The sequence below is a fragment of the Octopus sinensis genome, linkage group LG5 (genome assembly GCF_006345805.1).
Source record: "Octopus sinensis linkage group LG5, ASM634580v1, whole genome shotgun sequence".
NCBI classification, from domain to species: Eukaryota; Metazoa; Mollusca; class Cephalopoda; order Octopoda; family Octopodidae; genus Octopus; species Octopus sinensis.
Genome location: NC_043001.1, coordinates 25,257,899 through 25,282,863, shown reverse-complemented (window position 1 = coordinate 25,282,863; position 24,965 = coordinate 25,257,899). Strand labels below are relative to the sequence as shown.

The following is a 24,965-nucleotide window of genomic DNA, read 5'->3' as shown; positions in this document are numbered from 1 at the left end:
AACAATAAGCTATTAAGAAATCGTCAACAAGAGAAATATCAGGCTGAGTCAAAAGTAAGCAACGTTTTGAAACATGAAATTCATCACAATATATTTCAACAATGTGGAAATTTTATTCATCAAAGTACCATTACAATCAACACACTTTTGCCAACAAGTTACAAGTTTGTTTATTCTGGTAACATAAAAATCTGGAGTTCTGGAGCTGATGAACTCTTTGAATGCACTTTCAGCATCGGTTTGATATTTGAACTCCTCTCGAAGGAAACCAGCAAGGTACTTGAAAAAGTGGTAGTCAATTGGAGAAAGGCTAGGTGGGGAAGAACTTTGTAGCCAAGTCCCCTCAACTTCTGGAGTGTCATTAGTGAAACGTGTGGTTGAGTATGGTCATGAAGACTGATTGGCCCTCTTCTGGGATGGAGGAGTAGCAGTTTCTCATTCATTTTGGCAATTTCATGGCAATATGTTTCTGTAGTAATGGTTTTTCTGAGGTTTAAGAAGTTACAATGGATGAGTCCAGCAATACACCACCAAACAGTTATCAAAACCTTCTTTTTGAAGAGCTTGGGTTTAGGGAAGGTTTTTGGTGCTTCATTTTGGTCCAACCACTGCGAAGAACGTTTTTTATTATGGTACAGAATCCACTTTTCACCACAAGTTACAATATGGTCGGTCTGGTTATGGAGAAGAAGCGATGGGCAAGTTTCATTTCATGTGCATTTTCTGATTTTCATTCAAATCATGTGGTACCCATTTGTCGAGCTTTTTTGATTTTCCATTCACATGCAAATGGTTGCAGGCAATTTTCTGGTGTCTGATTGTTGGATATAGTTACCTAGATTTGTTTAGGGCTGAGTGCTTTAATGATATCTGCCTGGATTTTTTAATCCCGTTTTTTTTTCTTCTAATATATATATATATATACACATATATGTCCCGCTTAAAAGTGGATGTTATGTTTGTGATAGGTACATTGAGAGAAACTCTCATATTGGCTTTTAGTGCACATAAACACTCTTGTTTACAACACAAGAAAGGAGGTAAATCACCTTTCATCACTACTGCCAAGATTACCATATCATGTGATTTCAGCCTTCCCTGGCCTTGTTAATGGTATACGTTTAGATGCTGGAGATAGTAATGAACACAAGTGGGGACAAATATCACCATTTGCTGTTGATACTGCTTCTGTTACTAATAATTATTTTACACACACACACACATATATATATTATATATGAAGAGCACCATCCGAGTGTGGTTGTTGCCAGAGCAGCTATCTGGCCTCCGTGCCGGTGGCACGTAAAAGACACCATTCGAGCGTGATCGTTACCAGCATCGCCTTACAGGCACCCGCGCTGGTGGCATGTGTAAAAGATTTGAGCGAGGTCACTGCCAGTACAGCCTGACTGGCATGTAAAAGCACCCACTACACTCTCGGAGTGGTTGGTGTTAGGAAGGGCATCCAGCTGTAAAAACTCTGCCAGATCAAGATTGAAGCCTGGTGCAGCATCTGGTTCGCCAGCCCTCAGTCATTCGTCCAACCCATGCTAGCATGGAAAGCGGACGATAAATGATGATGATATATATATATATATAATTAAAAAACAGCACAGGGTAAATCTGAAGGTGGACAAGCTCTGGACTGTACTCTATTACGTTCTGCCAGTGCTGCCAGACTGGCTTCCATCCCAGTGGCATGTAAAAAGCATCATTCAAGTGTGGTCGATACCAGTACCATGTGACTGGCACTCGTAAAAAGCACCCACTGTGACTGGAATGTAAAAAGCACCCGCTACACTCTCAAAGTGGTTGGCGTTAGGAAGAGCATCCAGATCAGATTGGTGCTTGGTACAGCCTTCTAACTTGCCAGTTCTCAGTCAAACCGTCTAACTCATGCCAGCATGGAAAGCGGATGTTAAACGATGATGATGATAATGATGACACTCACACTCACTAGAGTGTTGTCATGTGATGAGTAAATTTGGAAGTATTCTTTTTTGCCACCATAGGTAATAACAGAAGATATGGCATACATATAATAGTTATAATTTAATTTTTATAAAATTTCTAAGGGCTTATAAAAATTCTGCCCAAGGTCAACTGTGACTTACATCCTTTTTAAATCCGAGAACTGAGGTCGGTGTAATTGACTTATCCCATCTGCCAGAAATGTTGGCCTTGTGACAAAATTTGAAACCAATATTGTTCTCTCCACTCACACATTACACTGATTCCCTTCCTGAACCACTAACTCACTTCATGCACTATGCCTGCCTCTCTCTCTCTCACCACTCATGCAGCCAACCCAACTACATGTCATCTTTCTCTCTCCCTTCTCCTATCAACTATATCATTGTTACTATCCTGTTGCCCCACCCTGCTCTCTTCTGCATCCCTCTACCTCCCCCCAACTCATGCATCATTGGTCTTCCTCTATCCCTTATCTACCACTCACTTCATCCACTTTCAACCCTACCCAGTCTTTACAGTTGTTACCTATCTTCATGTCATTATAATCTTGTTGCTCTGACCATCATCATCTAGCATCTGTTTCCCATGCTGGCATAGGTTGGACAGTTTAACAGGAGCTGGTGATCCAGAAGACAGCACAAAATTCCACAGATGACATGAAACCTGAGTGGGTGTAGCGCAAGAGAGATTCACTGTGCCAGGGAGAAAGTCCGTAGTACACAATTGTGGAACAGAGGGGAGCAAGGAGAGTTAATGGGGGAGGGCTACTGTTAGCAAAATGGTGGTGTGTACATAAATGCTATAGCAGAATCAGGAAATACACTGACAAAATATTTCAGAGATATTTTAAAGGTCCATAAAAATCAATCCTACACAACCACGCAGGAGTGGCTGTGTGGTAAGTAGCTTGCTTACCAACCACATGATTCTGGGTTCAGTCCCACTGTGTGGCACCTTGGGCAAGTGTCTTCTACTATAGCCTCGGGCCAACCAAAGCCTTGTGAGTGGATTTGGTAGGCAGAAACTGAAAGAAGCCCGTCGTATATATCATCATCATCGTTTAGCGTCCGTTTTCCATGCTATGTATGTGTGTATATGTGTGTCTGTGTTTGTCCCCCCAACATCGCTTGACAACTGATGCTGGTGTGTTTACGTCCCCGTAACTTAGCAGTTCGGCAAAAGTGACCGATAGAATAAGTACTAGGCTCACAAAGAATAAGTCCTGGGGTCGATTTGCTCGATTAAAGGTGGTGCTCCAGCATGGCCACAGTCAAATGACTGAAACAAGTAAAAGAGTAAAGGGTAACCATATCATTGATTTATTGTCTATTTTTTTCAGTATTGGTATTGGTTGGATAAGGTCTCATATTTGTACATCTCCCGTTGCCTCTATTTTGTGTTGTGTACATGTAAGCATATGTCAAATGTGTTTGCTATTTTAATTATAAATAATAGCATACAAAAGAGAAGTACAATTATTAGGATAATAATTGATTGGGTAATGTGTTCAAACTCACCTTCAGTAATCTGTTCATTGCTGTCTGAATTCTTCTGTACAATTATTTTTTCTACAAGCTGATTGTAACTGCATTTACCTATAGCAGATACTACTTCATGTGACTGTGGATCAACTAACCAACCATGATATAAAGAGATACCCAGCAAATCGAAGATGATATATTCTGGAGTGATTTCAAAATCTTGTACACTGAAAGAAATGATATATATATAAATATATATGAAAGTAGAGAAGCCAACAGAAGATATTTATATAAGTCCATTTATCTGTTTGTTAAAAGGACTTGTGAATTTCAAAAGTAAAATTGATAGAAGAATAGAAAAAATAGTTTTATGAGAGACATTTATATGGAAATCATTACTATACTAGAGGATTCTTATAGCCATATCGGAAGACATTTGGACACATACTTTTGTGTGCTACTGATAAAAATATAGCAAGAAAAAAACCAAACAGGTCTGCTGATGTGACATAAATAATAGAATAACCCATCCTTCTATGATAAATGACAAAGAAATTATATTATGGAGAGAAAATAGCTGGACAAACTAGAGTATCTAATTTCGTAAGAGGAAAGGCAGGCATTCTGGTCACTTGACAAGTAATAGATATGTGGTTCGAGGGGACCTATTTCTCTTTTGTGTCTCAAATTAGGACTCATAATGTTTAATATCATTAACATTAAAAGCAAATCAGCTAATTCATTAGGCACAAAAATCTTTTGTGATATAAATAGTTTACTCTGTCAAACCAGGAAACTGATTATATGCTGGTCATGAGGAACTTTGCTCTCACCAGAAAATAAGTTATGAACCAAATACCTATATCTGAAAAAACAATCCATCCAACCCATGCCAGCATGGAAAACGGACATCAGATGATGATAATAATGATGTATGTTCCTCTAAAGTCTGATTAAGAGTTCAGCATAGTCAGGTTGAAACTCATGAAGGTAGAACTATATCATGGACAAAAAGGAGTGAATGCAGAGGGAACAAATACCAGAGATGTCCATTCATATCACAAGTTCATACCAATATATTTGTCTCAATAGTTGATACCTTTAATACTTGGCTGCTTTCTCAAAGTGTTCTGGATTAAACAGAATATAGCCTCACCTAACATATAAAACAACAAAATAACAACTGACTAATGCTAGTTTGAGATCATGATTCTTCAATTGTTATATTTTCAGGTTTACTCTTTCTACAGATTACAACTCTGAAACTGCTTTAGAGTAAATATATCTTATATAAAATTGAAATGGTAAGCTGGCAGAATTGTTATCATGCCGGAGAAAATTCTTAGTGGCATTTCTTCCAGCATTTTATGTTTGGAGTTCAAATGTCATCAAGGAAAACATTGCCTTTCATTCTTTCAGGGTTGATAAAATAAAGTATCAGTTGAATACTGGGGGTCATGTAATCAACTCCCTTCCCAGAAAATTGCAGAACTTGCACCAAAATTAGAAAGAATTTTTTTATATAAAATTAACTAGTTTTTATAATTGTAGCTGGCTTACCCTTTAAAACCAACATTGACATCCAATCCAGTTTGCAATTTGTGGACCACTGCCATACCATCCTGCATGTTTTGTTGGTAATTTAACCGATCAGCTTCTGAGGCTGTCTGTTCATAAAGGAAAAATACAATAAGATTTCAACATTAAGAAACACTCTCTAAGAATAAATTTTAAAATTGTAAAGGTTATTATTAGAACAGTGAATTGACAGAAGTATCAGAGTAAATTCCTTGTGGTATTTAGTTCTATTTAGACATTAGTGTTTTAAGTTCAAGTCCTTCCAGTGAAGACTGTCTTGATCAACTTTCTAGGATCGACAAATTTGATTACAATAACTAAATCAATTGATCTGAATAAATTCATGGTTTTTTATATAAAAGTTGTTTCCTCTAAGTCAGTTCTGACTAAGAAGAGACATTCCTCAAAGGCCTTCCAGCTGTGAATATTAGACCTTTATTTCAGATATTGTAAATCTAGGGTATTATCTGAAGGAGATTTGGGTACTATTTCTAATGAGTAGAGCAATTACATAGAAGATCTGTCATACAGTTGTCAATGTTCAGTTTTATGAAATGCCATTGATATAAAAAGGTCCTGCTTGGCAAATCAAGAATTTTAAATCTGTTTAATTTGATTTGATTCTTCTATAACAGCAATTCAAACTTTATTCAATATTTCTTTATAAGCACATGCCACTGTAAGATTGTTTATATAATAATTGTTCTTAGTTCATACTTTCAATTATATTTTATATGAAAATGCAAATTTAATTTCTGAATTAAAGTGGAAGACTAAATCTAATCAATAATCAATAGACCAAATACATGTATAACACAAGTTAATAATTGCATATAAATTCATGCATATGAATATATTTTCCAATTTACTTGTCAGAGACCAGAAACATTATGTAAATTTAGCACAATTAAGACGGAATACTCTAAGGAATATTAATTACATAAACTTGAAACTGGAGAAATTCCTGTTCATCAATACCATTATCTTGGAATATATATAAACTAAAAGCTTTAAGCATCAGATCAAATTAAATTAAAAACTTTAATTTTGCACAAATCTCGTGAAACCTAATCTGAATATAATTTGAATTTAACTTAAAGAATGAGTTTAAATAACAAACTGTGAGGTTTTAAGAACAGTTTCTTTCATTAAGAAGAACAGTCAATGCATAAAATAAGAGAAAAAAAATTATTCTTGGAAGTTTGGGAGTTAAAACTGGAAAGAACCTTTTATATTTTAACCCTTTCGTTACTGTATTTATTTTGAGATGCTATGTATTTCTTCCAATTATTTTAAATATAACAAAGAATTTAGTAAAATAACTTACTTATCATTAAGCTAGTGTTAGGAAGGTAAATTGTGACTAAGGTTTGGTGGAAGATTTTAATTCAAGACTTATGAAAACAAGACATTTGTACTCAGAGCCAGAGCCGGTTTCAGCCGGGTTGGTAATGGAAGGGTTAAATGATTTTTAAGGTAGCAAGCTGGCAGAAATGTTGGCATGCTTGATTAAATGCTTAGTGGTATTTCACCAATCTTTACATTTTGAATTCAAAAGCCACTGAGCTTGACTTTGCCTTGCTTCCTTTTGGGAATGATAAAATAAAGTACCAGTTGCTTACTTGAGTTGTTGGTATCAACCAGCCCCTTCCCCCTAAATTTCAGGCCTTGTGCCTAAATGACAATAATAATAGAAAAAAAAAAGCAACAACAAAAATAAGAAAAAATTTATGAATTGAAAAAGAGAAAATAGTTTTTTTTTCTTCTGCTTACCTTAGGAACATTTTGCAGGATGCATTCACCTAAGTGATCCATAAGTTGTTCTGAAGTAATTAATTCTGAAGTAGAATCCAGAGTTACTCGCCCTTGTAGCAACAATACATTCATTATTGCCAGCAACGGGCATGGACCATTTTCATTTTGAGTAATAATGGGTACCTTTTGTGATTGAAAATGAATCCATTTTATATGGTAAATACTCTGCACAGAAGATGAGCCATCTAGGGCAATTTTAGATAAACCTTGTCCATTCTCACTGTCAGCAGTTTCTATAGGGATACCGTCAATATCTTTATCTGAAGGAATACTCAATGACTCAGAAGGTGTTATGTCCTGAGAGTCTGTATCACTGCGCTTAGATAAGTGGTCGTCTACATCTTTGGAAGAATCCGCCAAAGACAAGCTAGTTTTGGAAATGACCCTTTCAGACCTTTTAGGCACTTCACAACTGGCACTTGCCTGAGCAGCTGTGGCATCATTATCACTTTCTGCCAATGAAAGTTCAACTTTAACACCGTGACCTTCATTTTGTGGCAAACTAGAAGCTTCCCTGCTATTTTGTTGTTGCACATGTGTATTAGCACCTAAATCTGAAATTGCTATATTTTGTTGGTTTTGCTCAGTTTGCAAATCCACAGGAGATATGTTGGTACACTTGCCACCAGTGTTTATTTTTTCCAAAGGCAGCTCTGAAGATGAATTTGAAGTTAGGCAACAAGAATTATTATCCCAGCCGTCTCCCCTCTGAGTTGTACATATTTCTGATTTATCACTGATCGAAGATTGTTTTTTAGAACCAGGAACATTATCAAGGTTGGAATCGGCAGAATCTAAAAGGTTTAAAGAAGTTTTGTTTGCATCGCTAGTGTTTACATCAAGATTAGTTTCTTTAAGAGAATTTGAAGATTCGTGACTTGGTGAATCTGTGGGTTTCATGAAATTTATCTCCCTTGAGTTGTCCACAGTATCTTCCCCTGAACTTAATGTTGCAGCAGTTGAAATAGCAGCAGTAGACTGATTATCCATTTGCTTGTGTTTTGAAGACACTTCGTTAAGAGTTCCATCTTGAGAAATATTAGCTATAAAATAAAAAAAGAAAATGAAAAGCGTTAGCAAAAAATGTTTGGAAAGAACTGCATACTAATAAGCACATGTGCATTCAATAATATCAAGCAAAAATATATGATGGAAAAACAGCTGAAATCTTTCAATTTGTATTATCCATCCCTCCACCCAAATAAAAACTAGCAGTACTTCTTAGAATGCATAAGCGAGGGAGATACGACTTCAAATAGAAATGATTGAAAAAATAAACAATACAATGGAAACACCAAATAAGACAAGTAGTAGAAATACAGCACTTGATGATGGCTGGATCTACAATGAAAGAACTCCTCCATATAATAATCCTTAACATTTATATGAATTACGAGCAAAACACCCCCCGTCCAATGGACGGTGCTGAGTTGTCAAACATTTAAACCAAATTTTCTCAAAACAACTTGTCCGACCGTCCCATAGACCTCCCCTTTGAGAAACACTGATTTAAGCTAAATTTGAGACACCAGTAAAAGACGGATTTCGACTGATATACTTATGCGTACAAATGCACGTTCCCACGGCTTTATCGATCGCATTCTCACCTAGAATCGATTTTTGTAATATTTTCAAAACTTATACACGCCCTGATACCATCAGTATCTACATATCAAATTTGGGTGCAGTTGGATGGAGGATGCCCAAGATCAGAGAAGACACACACACAGACAGACAGAACGGATTTTATATAATAGATAAAGTAATGGTAATTAAAGCTCTTAAGAAGCTGGTAGATTGTGGGAGTTGTTATAACCCATGTTTAACAGCATTATTAGTTTACATGTAGATTTACCTGGTCAAGTAAAATGGAAGTCATCCAACCATACAATCAAGTCCTTTGTAGATGTCAGTGCCATGAAAAATGCACTCGTGGAGTTGTCATTTAAAATGCACTTGTACTGGTGCCAGATAAAATGCATTTGTGCTGGTGCCAGGTAAGATGCACTCGTACCAGTGCATGTAAAATGCACTCATGCTGGTGCTGTGTAAGTGCACCCAGCACACTCTGTAAAATGGTTGGCTTCAGGAAGGGCATCCAGCTGTAGAAACCATGCCAAAAGAGACAACTGAAGTCTGGACATCTCCCTGGCTGACCAACTCCTGTCAAACCGTCCAACCCATGCCAGCATGGAAAACAGATTAAACGATGATTATGATGATGATGATGATGAGCGGTGAGCTGAAAGAATCATTAGTGAGTTGGACAAAATGCTTAGCAGCGTTTCTGCCAGTTGTTTACATTCTGAGTTCAATTTCTACTGGGGTTGACTTTGCCTTTTGTCCCTCAGGGATCAATAAAATAAAGTATTAGGTTGTTAGTTTAGACTAATTCTCTTTCCTCAAAATTGCTGGCTTTGTGCAAAAAACAACAAAAATCCCCATTATTAGTTCACATGCAATGCTGAGAAATGATTTTTTTTTTTCAAGTCAATCGACATATTTTTATGATTTTTTAGAGAAACTTTGTAACAATTTCTCTACGTAATCATAATTTCCACATCTGTCAAGTTCAGTAAATCCTTGCTCTTTTAACTCTGTCAAATCTCCAAATCTAGATGACACAAACTTTTACCCTCAAACATTTTTCTGGTTGAAATACACCAAAAAATGGCGACACAGCAGTAAAAAAATCGTAAAAAACAGGGATTTTCATAGAAAAAAAAGCACCTTTTTGATGTAAATAATTTTTGGTCTTAACATGGTCCGATTTGAATTTTTTCTTCTACGGAATGAAAAGCAAGCCTTCTTCTATCAGACTCTCAATTTTAGTTAACTTGTGCCAGAGGATCTCGGAGGAGATAATGTTAGTTGAAGGCTACCAAACCTGCCACACACACAGAGACAACTTCAGCTTTATTTATATATATATATATATTGTGATATGTCCTAAACTTATCAAATCAAAGTCCTTTTACTGCCCATACCATATCCATCAGAGATGACTGTATATTCTCACAATATGAACTCTGATGTCCTACAATGGCTCAGCATCAAACTCACATTATTAGTCATCTATCAATAACACTAAATTTGTACTTTCTTAAGCAAATGACAGAACCCTTAACTCCTGTAAATCTATTGCTTTGTCCATTGATAATATTGGCAACCCCCATTAAATATCGACTTCCATGAAGATTTTCACCTAATTTTTCAAGAGGGAATTCACAGCAATCTCATGTTAGATGATAAGTCTTTACATAGACATTCAATCTGCAAGAATTTGCAGTAAAATCCTCCTTGTGTACTACCCAGCAATCTTAAAATTTGATAAATATTCAAAACACACAATTGAAGTAATACTAAATTAAAATAGCTCTCTATGTATCATACTTAATGTAAATACATTGTTGAAAGAAAAAGTTACTGCAATGTCCATCTCTTATGGACAAGCTGTGTTTAAAAAACAATTATAGGAGGATGATGAAAAATCATCCTAGCAAGAATGCCTGATGCATCTTATCAAGGGCCAGTGAGATTTGTCATTGCCGATATAATAAAAACAAATACTTTATAAAGTTGGCTGAATGATGTAAACTCATTTGATTGGAACAATTTTTTAACATTCACATCTTGACTTTCACATGTGCAAACCCTGTCAGAGAATGACAGAAGCTATGATTCTGAATGAAGTGAGTTTTAACCTCAATCTACAAAGGTAAACATTATACAAAAGTTTACAAAATCCTCACAGAAGAACATCCAAATAACAAATATTTACAAATAATTCAGAAAAAATACACAACTTTAAAGAAAAAATAAGAACAATACCAATATCAATAAAAATGAAAACAAAAAGCATTATTATCTCTTTTCCCAACATCACAGGTCCGCACAAAATGCATCTCAAAATAAACACTTCAAGCACAAAGATAAACTTTATAACACACACACACACACACTCTCTCTCTCTCTCTCTCTCTCTCTAAATAAATAAATACTAACAGCATTAAAAACACCTTTAAAGCATTAATTCGGGAAACATTCTTACTGACTGGACTCAAATATGCAGCATTTCAAAATTATATTCAAAGCAATGAGACAGACACTTTGACAGCGGAAGTGGACTTCTAACATGTATAAGAACTTGCATTGAGTATACAGATAGATAACACAAAAGACACTGAATATGTTTATAAACCAGCAACAAAAAGAGTGCACACGTACACAAACACAGACACACAAAACAAACAAAAAAAGGGAAGAAACTGTCTTAGACCTTTTAGTTTGTGCAAAACATGATTCTACTAAAGCACTGTTCCTTTCTATACAGCCTGTTAGTATTTGTGGGAAGGCTGACTGAGGTAGCCATTTGGATTTCTGGATCTCCTTTCATTTGTTTTACAGATATCTATATATATATATATATATATATATATAAAGGGAAAAAGGGTCTCCTTCAGTCATGAACGACCATGGGATTGCACCTACAAAGTTACCCTCCGATGCACAAACCTGGGCAAGGTTGTTTATAGAAGATCAGCAGTTGCCCATGCACACCAGCCTCCCCTCTCCATGCCACCAGTGTTATCCAAGGGAAAGGCAAGAGCCGATGCAGCTTGGCACCAGTGATGTTGCAACTCATTTCTACAAATGAGTGAACTGGAGCAACATGAAATAAAGTGTCTTGATCAAGAACACAACATACAGCCTCGTCTGGGAATTGAACTCACTACCTAATGATTACAAGTCCAACACTAACCACTGAGCCATGTACTTTCACAGATATACACACACACACACACACACATATATATATATATAATATATATATATATATATATATATATATATAAAGGGAAAAAGGGTCTCCTTCAGTCATGAACGACCATGGGATTGCACCTACAAAGTTACCCTCCGATGCACAAACCTGGGCAAGGTTGTTTATAGAAGATCAGCAGTTGCCCATGCACACCAGCCTCCCCTCTCCATGCCACCAGTGTTATCCAAGGGAAAGGCAAGAGCCGATGCAGCTTGGCACCAGTGATGTTGCAACTCATTTCTACAAATGAGTGAACTGGAGCAACATGAAATAAAGTGTCTTGATCAAGAACACAACATACAGCCTCGTCTGGGAATTGAACTCACTACCTAATGATTACAAGTCCAACACTAACCACTGAGCCATGTACTTTCACAGATATACACACACACACACACACACATATATATATATATATATATACACACACCATATATATACCAATAATACCATATTTGTTCCACGTCCTCGCATTGTGTTTTTTTGTGCTTTCATGTTTGAATTAACTAACTATATATATATATATATATACATACACACATATATACATACATACATACACACATATATACATACATACATACACACATATATACATACATACACACATATATACATACACACACACATATATACACACATATATATATATATACATACACACATCCATGTACATGCACATATGTTCATTAGTTTTCCACCAATTTTTTACATGCTAGCACTGGTTAAATGAATGCATATTGAAGCATTATTTTACAGCCAGGTACCCTTCCTGTTGCTAATCCTTATCTAGATTTTTCATTACACTTACCTTCAAAAACATAGAGCTAGTGGGATGATTTATTAACAGGGAAATGTCAACAAACATCATAGTCTGTAGGTGAGCTCAGCACAGAATATATTCATACACAGACACAATCACACACAATGGCCTTTGTACAGTTTTCATCTACTAAATTCATTCACAAGGCATTGGTTAGCCCAGGGCTAAAGAAGCAGACACCTGCCCAAGGTGGTGCACAGTGAGATTGAACCTAGATCCACATGACTGCAAAGCAAACCTCTTAACCACACAAACCAACGTTACCAACAACAACAATACTTTAATAACTCCTACAAACACAATCATTGCAGGAGACCTCAATGCACTTTACACCTTGTTTACAAATACAGGTAACAAAATGAGTAACATCTGTACAATTAAACTCCCCTTAGATTCTAAACAATCCATACTATACACACACCACACTATACACAATCAAGCCAACTTCAACTACATCACCTTCTGGTTCTCACACCTAGCTACCACATGACAAACAATTATCCAACTTTTCTTGATCACCAATAAATTATCACAATCTACTCGTACAACATTGAAAAAAAACCAAACCCATTTTTACACGCCTGAACAAAAGCACAATTGTATGAATTACATCGAGAGATACAATCAAGGTTTTTGGAATTTAACACTACCATGACCACCAACACAAACATAGCAGAACACATATTCAACAAAATAATTATAGATGCATCCAAAAAGAACATACTGTAAAGCAACATAAAAAAATTCCCAAACAATCACAATTGCATACCATAAATAACCAACCTCACAAACCAGCGACAACCTCAAAGACAATAGACTTCACATTTAATATCAAACAACTAAAAACGGAAATGAATAAATAAAAATAATGAATAAAAAGAAATTATATCATTGCAAGACTGGTACACAACTGGTTGAATACAAACCATAAAACTAACATAAAAACACTATGTAGAGAAGTAATTCGCAACATAAACAAAGATCACACCACATCCGTATCACAATAGCCTCAAATAACATATACCCACACTGCAACATGAAGCAAACATCCCTGTCAGACATTTCTTGTAAACCAACCAGCAAAGACCACATAATGAAAACAGGAACACAAAGCAAATAATAAGCACCTTCCATCTTGAGATCAACATTTTGATCCTTTCCTTTCCAACAGACACCAAAAAAAAAGCAAAAGAGAAATCTAAAAAGCTCAAAAGCCTCATGGGTCAGACAAAATCACAAGCATACAACTAAAACATCTAGGGCCTGAAGGAATAACTGCACTCACCAACAAACACTGTACAATTCCCAGAATCTGAAAGCTGAGCAAAATTATAATTGTTAAAACTTAACAGAAACAGAACTCGAGTAACATCACAGACACATTCGTTCATTCATTCATTCAACACTGGTCCTTGATATCACTAAACAGCACATACCCCTTTCCAAACCTCAACATAAATTCAGACCTCAACAGTCAACCACTACACTACTCACACACTTAAAAAATATACATGTTGCCTTCAACAAAAGTCATGCCACACATACCATTCTTACCACTGGTGACATTAACAATGCTTTCTACTTGATTTCCTGCTAACCAGATATATAAAATATACTCACTTTAGGAAATAATATAAAACAACACCTATGTATAATGCACAAGAACAACACTTCCGAAACCTGCAATTCTCCTTGAATGGACCTATAGGGACTGTCTTCCTTTTCATTCTTTTTAACCAATAGCAACTTTACGAAAACAGTTAGGTGTGTGTGTGATGCCTTCATACAGATGGTTCCACACTTACATGCTTCCACCATTCACCAGATATTGTTGTATAACTACTAGAGCTTTATTTAAATCACCCAGAAACCTTGTGCCACAACATCAGACATCATTGTGCCCCTTCTTACCAAAAACCACCATGTTCCACATTAGGTTCACAGAAATAAATACAAATGGTGTAACAAATGATACAGTAGACTATGCTAATCCTCTCTTCACAACAAGCCACTAAGAATAGAAAATGGTGGACTATGCTTCAAGGCCCACACACAACTGGCTTTCACTAAATGAAAAATCACTTCCAAATCTCCAGCTACGTATATACAAACATATATATATATACATACATACATACATACATACATACATATATGACGGCTGCCCCCTTGTCATCGAGTATGGCCATTGCACAAGGCTTAACTGTTATCAGTACTGTGATCGAATGTGACTCTTTAGCCCAGCTAAAGATTTACAATGTCTTGTACATACATAAATACATATATCATCATCATCATCGTTTAACGTCTGCTTTCATGCTAGCATGGATTGGATATATATATATTAGTTATGGTATATTATGTTAAGAATATATTAGAGTACAGTATAAGACACGTCCACCTTCAGATTTCACCCAGTGTTATCTAGTAGCAGTATTATAATTACTTCCAGGTTTGTGATTGGGCTTCTGTCATGCATGAATAGATAATTGAAAAAATTGGAGCCAACAAGAAGGAATACAGTTGGTTTAGCAACAACACACCTTGATAAACTCAGTGGCTACTACTAACTTCAGACCATGACAGAGAGGATGCTCTTGAAACTGAGAATTTGAACTTATAGAGACAATATTTACATATCACCTGAAGAAACACAACTAGATCTCATAATGCAGGGAAACGGTTGCATGATCAAACACCTGCATACCTAGAGAACTACACTGCATAGAAACAATTGTAGTGATTGAAAATAAATGTCCAACCATACTCCTTGTTGACTCCTATTTTGTTCAATTATATATATGTATATATATATATTAAAATATACAGGAGTGGCCGTGTGGTAAGTAGCTTGCTTACCAACCACATGGTTCCAGGTTCAGTCTCACTGTGTGGCACTTTGGGCAAGTGTCTTCTACGATAGCCTTGGGTCGACCAAAGCCTTGTGAGTGGATTTGGTAGACGGAAGCTGAAAGAAGCTTGTCATATATATGTATAAATATATATATGTGTGTATGTTTGTGTGTCTGTGCTTGCCCCCCACCCCCACCACATTGCTTGACAACCAATGCTGGTGTGTTTGCGTCCCCGTAACTTAGTGGTTTGGCAAAAGAGACCGATAGAATAAGTACTAAGCTTACTAAGTCCTGGGGGCGATTTGCTCGACTAAAGGCGGTGCTCCAGCATGGCCACAGTAAAATGACTGGAACAAGTAAAAGAGTAAACAAATATAAGATCCAAGGATCAAGGTGTAGAAAGGTTAGCTTCAAGCAATCCGTAGTACACACACACAAAACACCCTGCATATATAACATCTTAAAAGCAATATCTCTCCCACTCAGCCTGGACAAGTACAAAGAACACATATGCAGAAAAAGCTGCAACATGAAAAGCCTCACTGGCCCAATATGCAATGCTGATGTACACCAACAATAAGTGCAGAATAACAGTAATTTTCGCTCTCTAACCAAGTCCACCTTGCCTGTCTACATTCTGGTCTCTTCAAGAGATATAGATTAAACAGTGGAGAGAATGTAGTAAAGAGACAGTTAGACTGCCCTAATACAAGTCAAAGTGAGATGGAGACCTAGAATAGCTAGGAAAATGGATCTGAAGATTACACCTTGTCATTCAGTCAGCTATTTGTGTGCCATAAAACTGGTTGATCAGAGCTGATCTGATAACAACTGACAACCAGAAAAAATATCAGTGTGTTGTTTTGCTCTATATTCCTTCTGTCGCATTTAGAACATCTTTTAATTTGAAAACTGGAGGAATCCGTTGCATCCCTTTCTGATTATTGCCATTCAATGAATGTTAGTATCCTGAAATCCTGCATTAAATATTAAATACAGTCCTTCTGTCCAGCAAAATGCTATCGTATTTATGTTTTTCTTCAGATTAAACATGCTACTTAGATTAAACACACTACTTGTCATAAATTACAACTCCAAGCTTTATCGAGAAATCAATATTCACAATGAACGGCTAATTATAAACAAATAAACAATGAAACAACTGAAATTTAATGAACATAACAAGGAATAACAAACACAATATACTTCATAATATCTGTTTTTAAATGCTCTTTTCTTGTCTGCCTGCCTGCCTGCATGCATGCATGTCTGTGTGTGTAGTTTTTTTAAAGATTTATCTACAATACTTTAGTCATGAAGGACTGTATCATAGTTTTTTTTAAAAATTATTCTTTTGGTGCAAAGAATGGAAACATCCGAAGCCTTTTGTAGAACTTCACACTTGTGAGATTAAAGTGTTTGATTTTTACTTTGAACGTCCTTAGGTTAAAGCAAGTAGACAAAACATGGGTGAAGAAGTAATCCAAGGAATTGCAACTTAAGGAAGAAAGATTAGGTAAAGCGATTAGTGCAGTGTTTAGGGGATGAGACACAGTAAGGATGACAAAGAAGTAGATGGACAGAGTAGCGGTGGAATGCTGAGGATGGAAGAGAGAGAAAACATCAAGTCTGTATGCTAGAGTTTGTAGAGGGTTGGTGACCGAGTCCCTGCTAGTAAGTGAAATAACAGTTTTTTTTTAATGGATCTAGAAGGCTTTTATGTATATCAGAAGCACCATTTCATATCCAAGATATGTGAGCAGTACTCATATGTAGCTTGCATTTGAGCCATGTAGAGGATTAGCAACCGCCAACTGTGAGAGAAATTAGATGTAGTGTGCATGAGAGAAGGCTGTATTGGTATAGATATGTAATCATCATCATTATCATTCACCTTTCATGCTGGCATGGGTGGGACGCAAATGAAAAACAACTGTTGGGTGAAGGTGTTTCAAACAATGCAATTGAAAGAGGAAGATGTGGCAAAAGCTGAATTCAGGATACTTGAACTACATGAATGAAATGCAACCAAGAGTAAGACGCTTATGGAGCAGACCTATCCAACCCTTATTGGCATTGGAAAACAGAAGTGATTTTATATATATCATCATCATATATATATATATATATATATATAATAATTATTTGAGGGAATATTATTCCTAACTTACAGGGAAAAATTCAATTTAGAAATACTAAATCAAATTTCACAAAATATAATATATATATAAAAATTAGAAAAAAACCCACCTTTTATAAATTCAAAATGAACAATTAAATTACACCATCTAGAAAATTACACACACACACATATATATATATATATATAATTTTACTCTCTAAAAGTTGCTGTTTCACTTAGTTGGTTTGTGAGAGAGATTACTATCAGTTTTGGTAACTCTAAGGAAATTAGTAAATCACAAAAATTAAAAAAATTCAGGATATCGAAATGCAAAGTATATTTCTTTGAAATGAAGCTTGGCTAATGAATCCCGAGATCTTGGGCTGCTATGAGCTATTTTTACTTGTTATCGTAGCTACAGAACTAAGTCAACTCTGCTGAAGATTTAAAAATCCAAAACAATAATTTCAACTCTCCCACCAAGCAATAAGTTTGCAAGTAAATACCAAAAAAACAAGGGATGAATTCCCAAGTAGTTTAACATGTAAGCAGCCATTGATTTCTAATCAAAATGTCACTTGACTGAAGATGTATATATACACATTACCCAAGAGATTATAAAAAAAAATGCTGTCTGAAATAAAGTTAATCTAGTTTACAATGCTAATACATAAGTCACATCTCCTTTATATGCTTTCATAAGGTTATTACAAAAGTGGCCCCTTGCTGGTGGTAACATGTAACCATGTGGCCTGTTTCATAGTTTGGGTCAATGTCAGCTAAACTGGCAAACCTACTGAATTTGCTACCTGAGAGGGATCGAGGGAGTTCAGCAACACTAAAAATAACAGCTATCAAAGCAATAGCAAAAGCTGTCATTGCCCTTCACAAGGCAGCATCAAAGAAATACCAAACTGGGAAACAAACACAGGACATTTGCTTAGCAATCTACCTTGTGATGGTATCATCAATAAATCTACAATATGAAGTAAAACCATAACCAACCATTTGGGATAGGATAGCATATTGCAGACTTCAGAAAAGTCAATCAGCATTTTTTTTTTTTTTTACTATCTATGAGTTACTATCGTTACCAACGTCGCTTCATTGGCACCTGTGTCGGTGGCACGTGTAAAAAGATTCGAGTGAGGTCATTGCCAGTACTGCCTGACTGGCCCCCGTGCAGGTGGCACGTAAAAAGCACCCACTACACTCTCAGAGTGGTTGGCGTTAGGAAGGGCATCGAGCTGTAGAAACTCTGCCAGATCAAGACTGGAGCCTGGTGCAGCCATCTGGTTGCCAGCCCTCAGTCAAAACCGTCCAACCCATGCTAGCATGGAAAACGGACGTTAAATGATGATGATGATGAGTAGTTTTGTAAACCAAGCTCCCACTATTTGGTATTTTTTACTTCCACCTTATGGAGGAAGCTTGACTTGATGCATTATATGTTGTTTTTAACTTACAGAAATAAAACAAAAAAAGCGTATATTGAACTATTTTTTTTGGTAACACGTTTCTCTAGTCTAATCTGTTCTTTAATAAGAGTACAGGAGGTACCATCTTTTGGACTGGCGTTTTCCTCCTAATTATTTACAGATCCAAACACTGATGCAATGGTCAAGGGTTGGTGGTGTTTATCTCAACAGAAAGTATTTAATATTGGGATTACATAATGCCATTTCATAAATGGCTGCTTGACCCTGCAATTGCTTCTAATGGAACCTCTCTCTCTCTCATGGAGATTTTTTCCGACAGTATTGATCTATATGGATTGCTCTAGATAGTTAAAACATATCAACCTTACAAACAGCACCAATCATATCTATTGAGCTTTTCATCAACAACCAATCTACAAAATGTCACAGTCACAATCTAAGTTTAACAACATTAAACCCAATTCAAATTGAGCAAAAATAGATCCAAGAGCTATCATTTCTTACACCAATATTGAGAATTTATGCACAAATTTTTCTAAAGTTGATGCATTCAGACAGAACACAAGAGCTAATTTTTCGGAGTTATTGAGACTGCCCTCAAGCCCAAAATATCTAACAGAGACTTGGACATCCTGGGCTGCTATCCACTAACCACCAAACACAATTCATTCAATTACCATTGTGTTTATATATATATATATATATGTGTATATATAAATATAAATATCAAATGGAAATTGTAGTTGTGATACCTGTGCCGGTGGCACGTAAAAAGCACCGTCCTAACGTGGCTGATGCCAGCTCTACCTTCATTGGCTTCTGTGCCGGTAGCACGTGACCTGCTGTGCTTGAGGAGACCTATTGAGTTAAGTACATCAACATCAAAATAAATATCAAATGGAAATTGTAGTTGTGATACCTGTGCCGGTGGCATGTAAAAAGCACCATGTGAACGTGGTCGATGCCAGCGCCGCCTTGACTGGCTTCTGTGCCGGTGGCACGTAAAAAGCACCTACTACACTCACGGAGTTGTTGGCGTTAGGAAGGACATCAAGCTGTAGAAACACTGCCAGATCAGACTGGAGCCTGATGCAGCCTCCTGGTTTCCCAGACCCCGGTCGAACCGTCCAACCCATGCTAGCACAGAAAACGGATGTTAAACGATAATGATGATGATATATATATATATATATAAAAAAGGCATTTACTGTAGTAGATACATCCTTGAAGATTTTAATTTACCATTTATATGGTTTCATCTGACACTTCTCCATGCTGTTGTTTTTATAGTCACCCTTTATTAGCATTAGGACGATGACTACGCAGCTACTGATCAAATAGACAAAATTCTGGTTGATAATCCATCTGCTGACATCCACATCTGTGGAGACATTAACATCCACCAAAAAGATTGATCATATTCCAACAAAACAGGTATTGAAGGCAGACACTGCTACAGTTTCTCTGTGGCAAAATAAACTAATTCAAAGTATTGATTTTACAATCCATGTTCCAGATATCAGTAATCCTAACCCTAAGTTGCATCATTTCTTCCTGACTTCATGTCCTAATCATTGTGCTACAGCTGTGCAGTATCCACTTGGTAGATCAGACCATTGATTGGTCATAGTTGTTCCTCATGTACAGAGTAAAGAATCAATTGATGAACCATTCCACCAGACTGTGTTCAGGGTCTCTAAAACAAATTGGGAAAATTTCTGTTCTTTACAGATTGATGCCATATTTGAATATTTTTCCAGTTATAGAGCATCAAAAGTTGCATCTCAAATTGTTAAGTGGGTCCTTGGTGGTATCAATAATTTTGTACCCAAATAAGAAATACTGAAAAACTCCTAACTCTCAACTTTATTTTACTCTGGAGTGTACTGCTGTTGCTATAGCTTATACTAACCACTATTCCTACTTGTACCACCAAAATGGTTGTGATACTAGTGTAGCATTCTTCTATAATATCTGTAAGGAACACCAAAGAATGCTAAAACTAGCTATGTTGAACCTGTTCAAATGGTGACTGATCAAAAGAGGCTGGACTCATATAAACTCTGGAGGACAGTAACCAGTAGAATAATTAACCATGTCTGATCACCTAGTCTTACAATCATCAACGGGCTGAAGGTAATCTCATTTGTCCTCAAACAAAGCAAAGCTATTTATGAAAAACTTTGTATGATTTGAAAATCCAGCAAAGAATGGTTAGTCATCCAACATAGAATTTAATTCAAACTGTTAGGTTTCTATCATTGGAATATTAGCCAAGGAGGTTTCCAAACTTATGAGGTATATTGAACCAAAAAACCCAACTAGTCAACACCAAACTCCAGTCACTGTGTTGAAAAACCTATACCTCAGGATATCCTCAATTGTGGCAAAGTTTGTCATTGTCATAATAGCAAATGCTTCTCTGGTCTGTTGTCAGCTCAGTTTTCAAGAATTCTAGTAAACATTCCTCCCTATTTTAATAAAGACTAATTTTTCTACTGAACATCGAAAGCAAACTGAGTGTATGATTAACAAGCATGTAATTAAGCACATAAATAAAACCAGTCTCCTTAATGATAAGCAGTATAATTTTTGATGACTCATGGTCATGAAGTAATGAGTATGACAGTATAAGTACTGCACTGGATAGCAGCTTGGATCCTGGTGCTATTGCATTACACATCTCCAAAGCATTTGACATGGCATGACATAGAAGATTGCTTCATAAACTAACCAGCTATACTATAACTAGAAAAAACATTTCCACCATAAATTCACTCTTAATAAGAAGTCTAAAAATTGCCATCAATGATCAGTTCTCTGACACTTATGAAATCAATGCAGGTGGACCCCAGAGATTTATCCTGGGATCTACATTCTTCTTGCTGTTTATCATTGATATACTTAGTAAATTAATAAGACCCTTTAGTGACATGTTTGCTGATGATACCATATATTATAGTTTGAGAACATGCCACACTTGAATCTAGATGCAGATCTTTACTATGGCCTAACTGGAATCATACAATGGGGGAAATAAATGACTTGTTATATTTAATGCTTCCAACACCAATGTAACTGTTTTCCACCACAATCATGAAATTCCTGACCTTCCTTTTATTTTGATGACTAGGACTGCTTTGAAGGATTCTCATTTGTTAAAATTCTTAGGTCTGAAATTCATATCTGATGTGAGGTGGGATTTCTACATTATGTCTCTTGCCAAGCTCAACACTAGAATGGTAGGCTTGTTCTATCATTTATAAGACTCCTAACACTTGAAGCTCTAGTGTATCTATACAAGAATAAAATCCATTAAAAAATAGAGTACTGTTTAAACATTTGGGTCAGTTCCCCAAAACATCTACTCTCCAGCAAAATCAGATGCTTAGTCTAATTGGTGATGAATTCTTTTTGTCACTTAAACTGTTAACAAATGTTAGTATTATTTCTATGGAAAGTGTTCAAGTGAGCTTCATATCTTGGACCTGCCAGTCTGGCAATTCCTCATCAGAACTTAGTTTGTCGAATTCAGCGTGAGCTGTAACTGTGCTTTCTGGATAGCACACAAACATATTGCAAATTCCCTTGCACAAAGATTTCTTACTTCCAGAATAGCTGAACCAAGGAATAAATTACCTCCCTATTATTTTCTAGCTGAATAATGCTGATCCATTTAAATTCAAGGTTAACAAGTATCTTGTTTAATGTTGATGGTTTCTTACATTTTAATAATTTTATCAGTTCTTTTATTATCATCTCATTCCATCACTCTTTAGCAGCTCCTTGATTGCCAGTTTTTTTATTACCATCTCATTGTACAGTTCTATATTTAAGAGATGAGGAATTATGTACATTATGTACATTTGACGGATATTTGTCCTCATCTTGTTTGTTGTTAACACAACGTTTTGGCTGACATACCCTCCAGCTTTCATCGGGTGTCTTGGGGAAAATTTCAAACCTGGGTTCTCATTCCTAAGGTATTTTTCGATGTTATTATTATTTAGGTCATTGCCTGGAATCAAACTCGGAATCTTGGGGTTAAGAGCACTGAATAATAATAATAATAATAATAATAATAATAATAATAATAATAATAATAATAATAACATCGAAAAATACCTTAGGAATTAGGACCCAGGTTCGAAATTTTCCCCAAGACACCTGATGAAGGCTGGAGGGTATATCAGCCAAAACATTGTGTTAACAACAAACAAGATGAGGACAAATATCTGTCAATTATAAACAATGTAAATAATGTGCATCTCATTGTATTTCATTTCAATTTTTTACATACCAGTGCCACATAAAAAGCACCCATTACACTCTGTAAAGTAGTTGATGTTAGGAAGGGCTAAAAACTATAGAAACCATGCCAAAACAGACAACTGGAACCTGGTACACCTCCCTGGCTGGCCATCAACCCAAAACAGCATGGGAAAAGAAATGTTAAACGATAATGATGACCAATAATTTTATTGTCATCTGAAAAATGCATATATACAAAGTGATTTGTGGCATTAATGCTACTCTCTTCTTTCTTGTAATTCTCTACCTAGAAGTGGCCCAAGGGCTTCGCACAAGGTAATTTCAAGTAATGGAAAAAATATATGTCTGTACATGTTGGTGTGTACTCTAAATATCATGTGGTGGCTGTAAATGAGTATCACCATTATACAGGCAATGTGAAAAACATGTTGAGCTATGGGAAACTATTTAATTGCCTGGAAATAGGTGAGGGTTGGGGACAGGAAGGGCATCTGGTTGTATAAAATCTGCTTCAAAAAATTCTGTCTGACTCACAAAAGCATTGAAAAACTGACATTAAAGATGATGATTATGAACAATATGGTATTCTAATGGACACATACCAAAGACAAGACAATTAAGGTCACAATAAAACATTATCAGCCATTTTAATGTTATGGGCATTACGATAATCAATAAATTTATATTTAAACTAAAACAAACTCTCATATCTAGAAAACCAATATTTTTTTTTCGGTTGTCATGTATTCGAGCATTCAAATTGCTTTTATAAACTTAACACTAACAGATGATAATAATCAATGGAAAGGATTGATAAAAAAAAATTGCCCAAGCAAGCTCTTACAACATGTGTGTAGCAAAAGCAGAGACTGAATAAGACAAAAAAAAAAAAAAAAGGCCAAAAAGAAACAAACTATAAACAGTAAAACTTGTTTTACCAAACTAATAAAAATGTCCAAGTAGAATTATAAAGTAGTTACTAACAAAGGAAATATAATTAACTGTTAAATTTCCAATATTACTTATGATTAAATGAAAAAAGAAAAAGTAGAATTACCAGTTACCAAACACGAGTAAACTCCACCCCCTGAAATAGAAACTATCCTTCTTCAATTACTAGATTGTCAAAGAAGTCTTCAACGGCTCTGAGCAGAGCCTGAGTAGAGCAACTCAACAACAACAATAGCTAGAAATGACCCAAAGAATATTTTTAGTACATGTGATGAAATGATTATCTGATGAAAATTCTGCTTGCCCCTCTGTCACTTAGCCCATCTGTAAAGCTTCCATGTGATTAGCTGAAGGGGGATGGGGAGAGGCAGGGGAGATGGGGGAGGAAAGGGATGGTGGGATGTTGTGGTGCGTGAAATGTGTAATTTTTTTCTTTAACTAAGTTCTTTATTCTCCGTTACTTAGCCTGTCTGTAACACTTTCACATGATCAGTTGAAGTGAAAGGTGCTGCAAAACCAACTTCAGGAAGCCAGCCAACCGCATGATAACTTATCAATCAGGTGACTCTGCTAACCAGATTGATTTCCTTCTCACCAGACAGTGGGATGCATGGGTGCTCTAAAATACAAAGGCCCTCCCTGGTGAAGAATGTACCCCCCAGCATAGACTAGTTATTAGTGACTTTAGACTCGAGGCCAGAAGGATGCCAAAAAGCAGACCAATCTGGAAAAGAAGGACTTGGAAGCTTAAGAACTCTTCACATGGTCGATCTATAGAAAAGGCGTAGGTAGAAACTCCAAACAATGTAAGCTATGGACACATAAGAGGTGCA

The 24,965-nt window shown here is 36.1% G+C and overlaps 1 protein-coding gene across 5 annotated transcripts in view; it reads right to left on the bottom strand.

Annotated features, from left to right (window-relative positions):
• LOC115211631 (ubiquitin carboxyl-terminal hydrolase MINDY-1) overlaps nucleotides 1–24,965 on the bottom strand; it is a 218,206-nt gene that overhangs the window by 115,583 nt on the left and 77,658 nt on the right. For 4 of the 5 annotated variants that reach the window (XM_029780258.2, XM_029780259.2, XM_036503241.1 and 1 more), the window contains exons 2-4: nucleotides 6,807–7,891; nucleotides 5,016–5,122; nucleotides 3,492–3,682 (exon numbers count right to left, since the gene is read on the bottom strand). In XM_029780258.2, the coding sequence (XP_029636118.1) occupies nucleotides 3,492–3,682; nucleotides 5,016–5,122; nucleotides 6,807–7,891 (1,383 nt within the window). Of the gene's footprint in view, nucleotides 1–3,491; nucleotides 3,683–5,015; nucleotides 5,123–6,806; nucleotides 7,892–13,778; nucleotides 13,800–24,965 lie in introns of those variants that run through there. The other variant, XM_036503243.1, reaches the window with a different exon arrangement.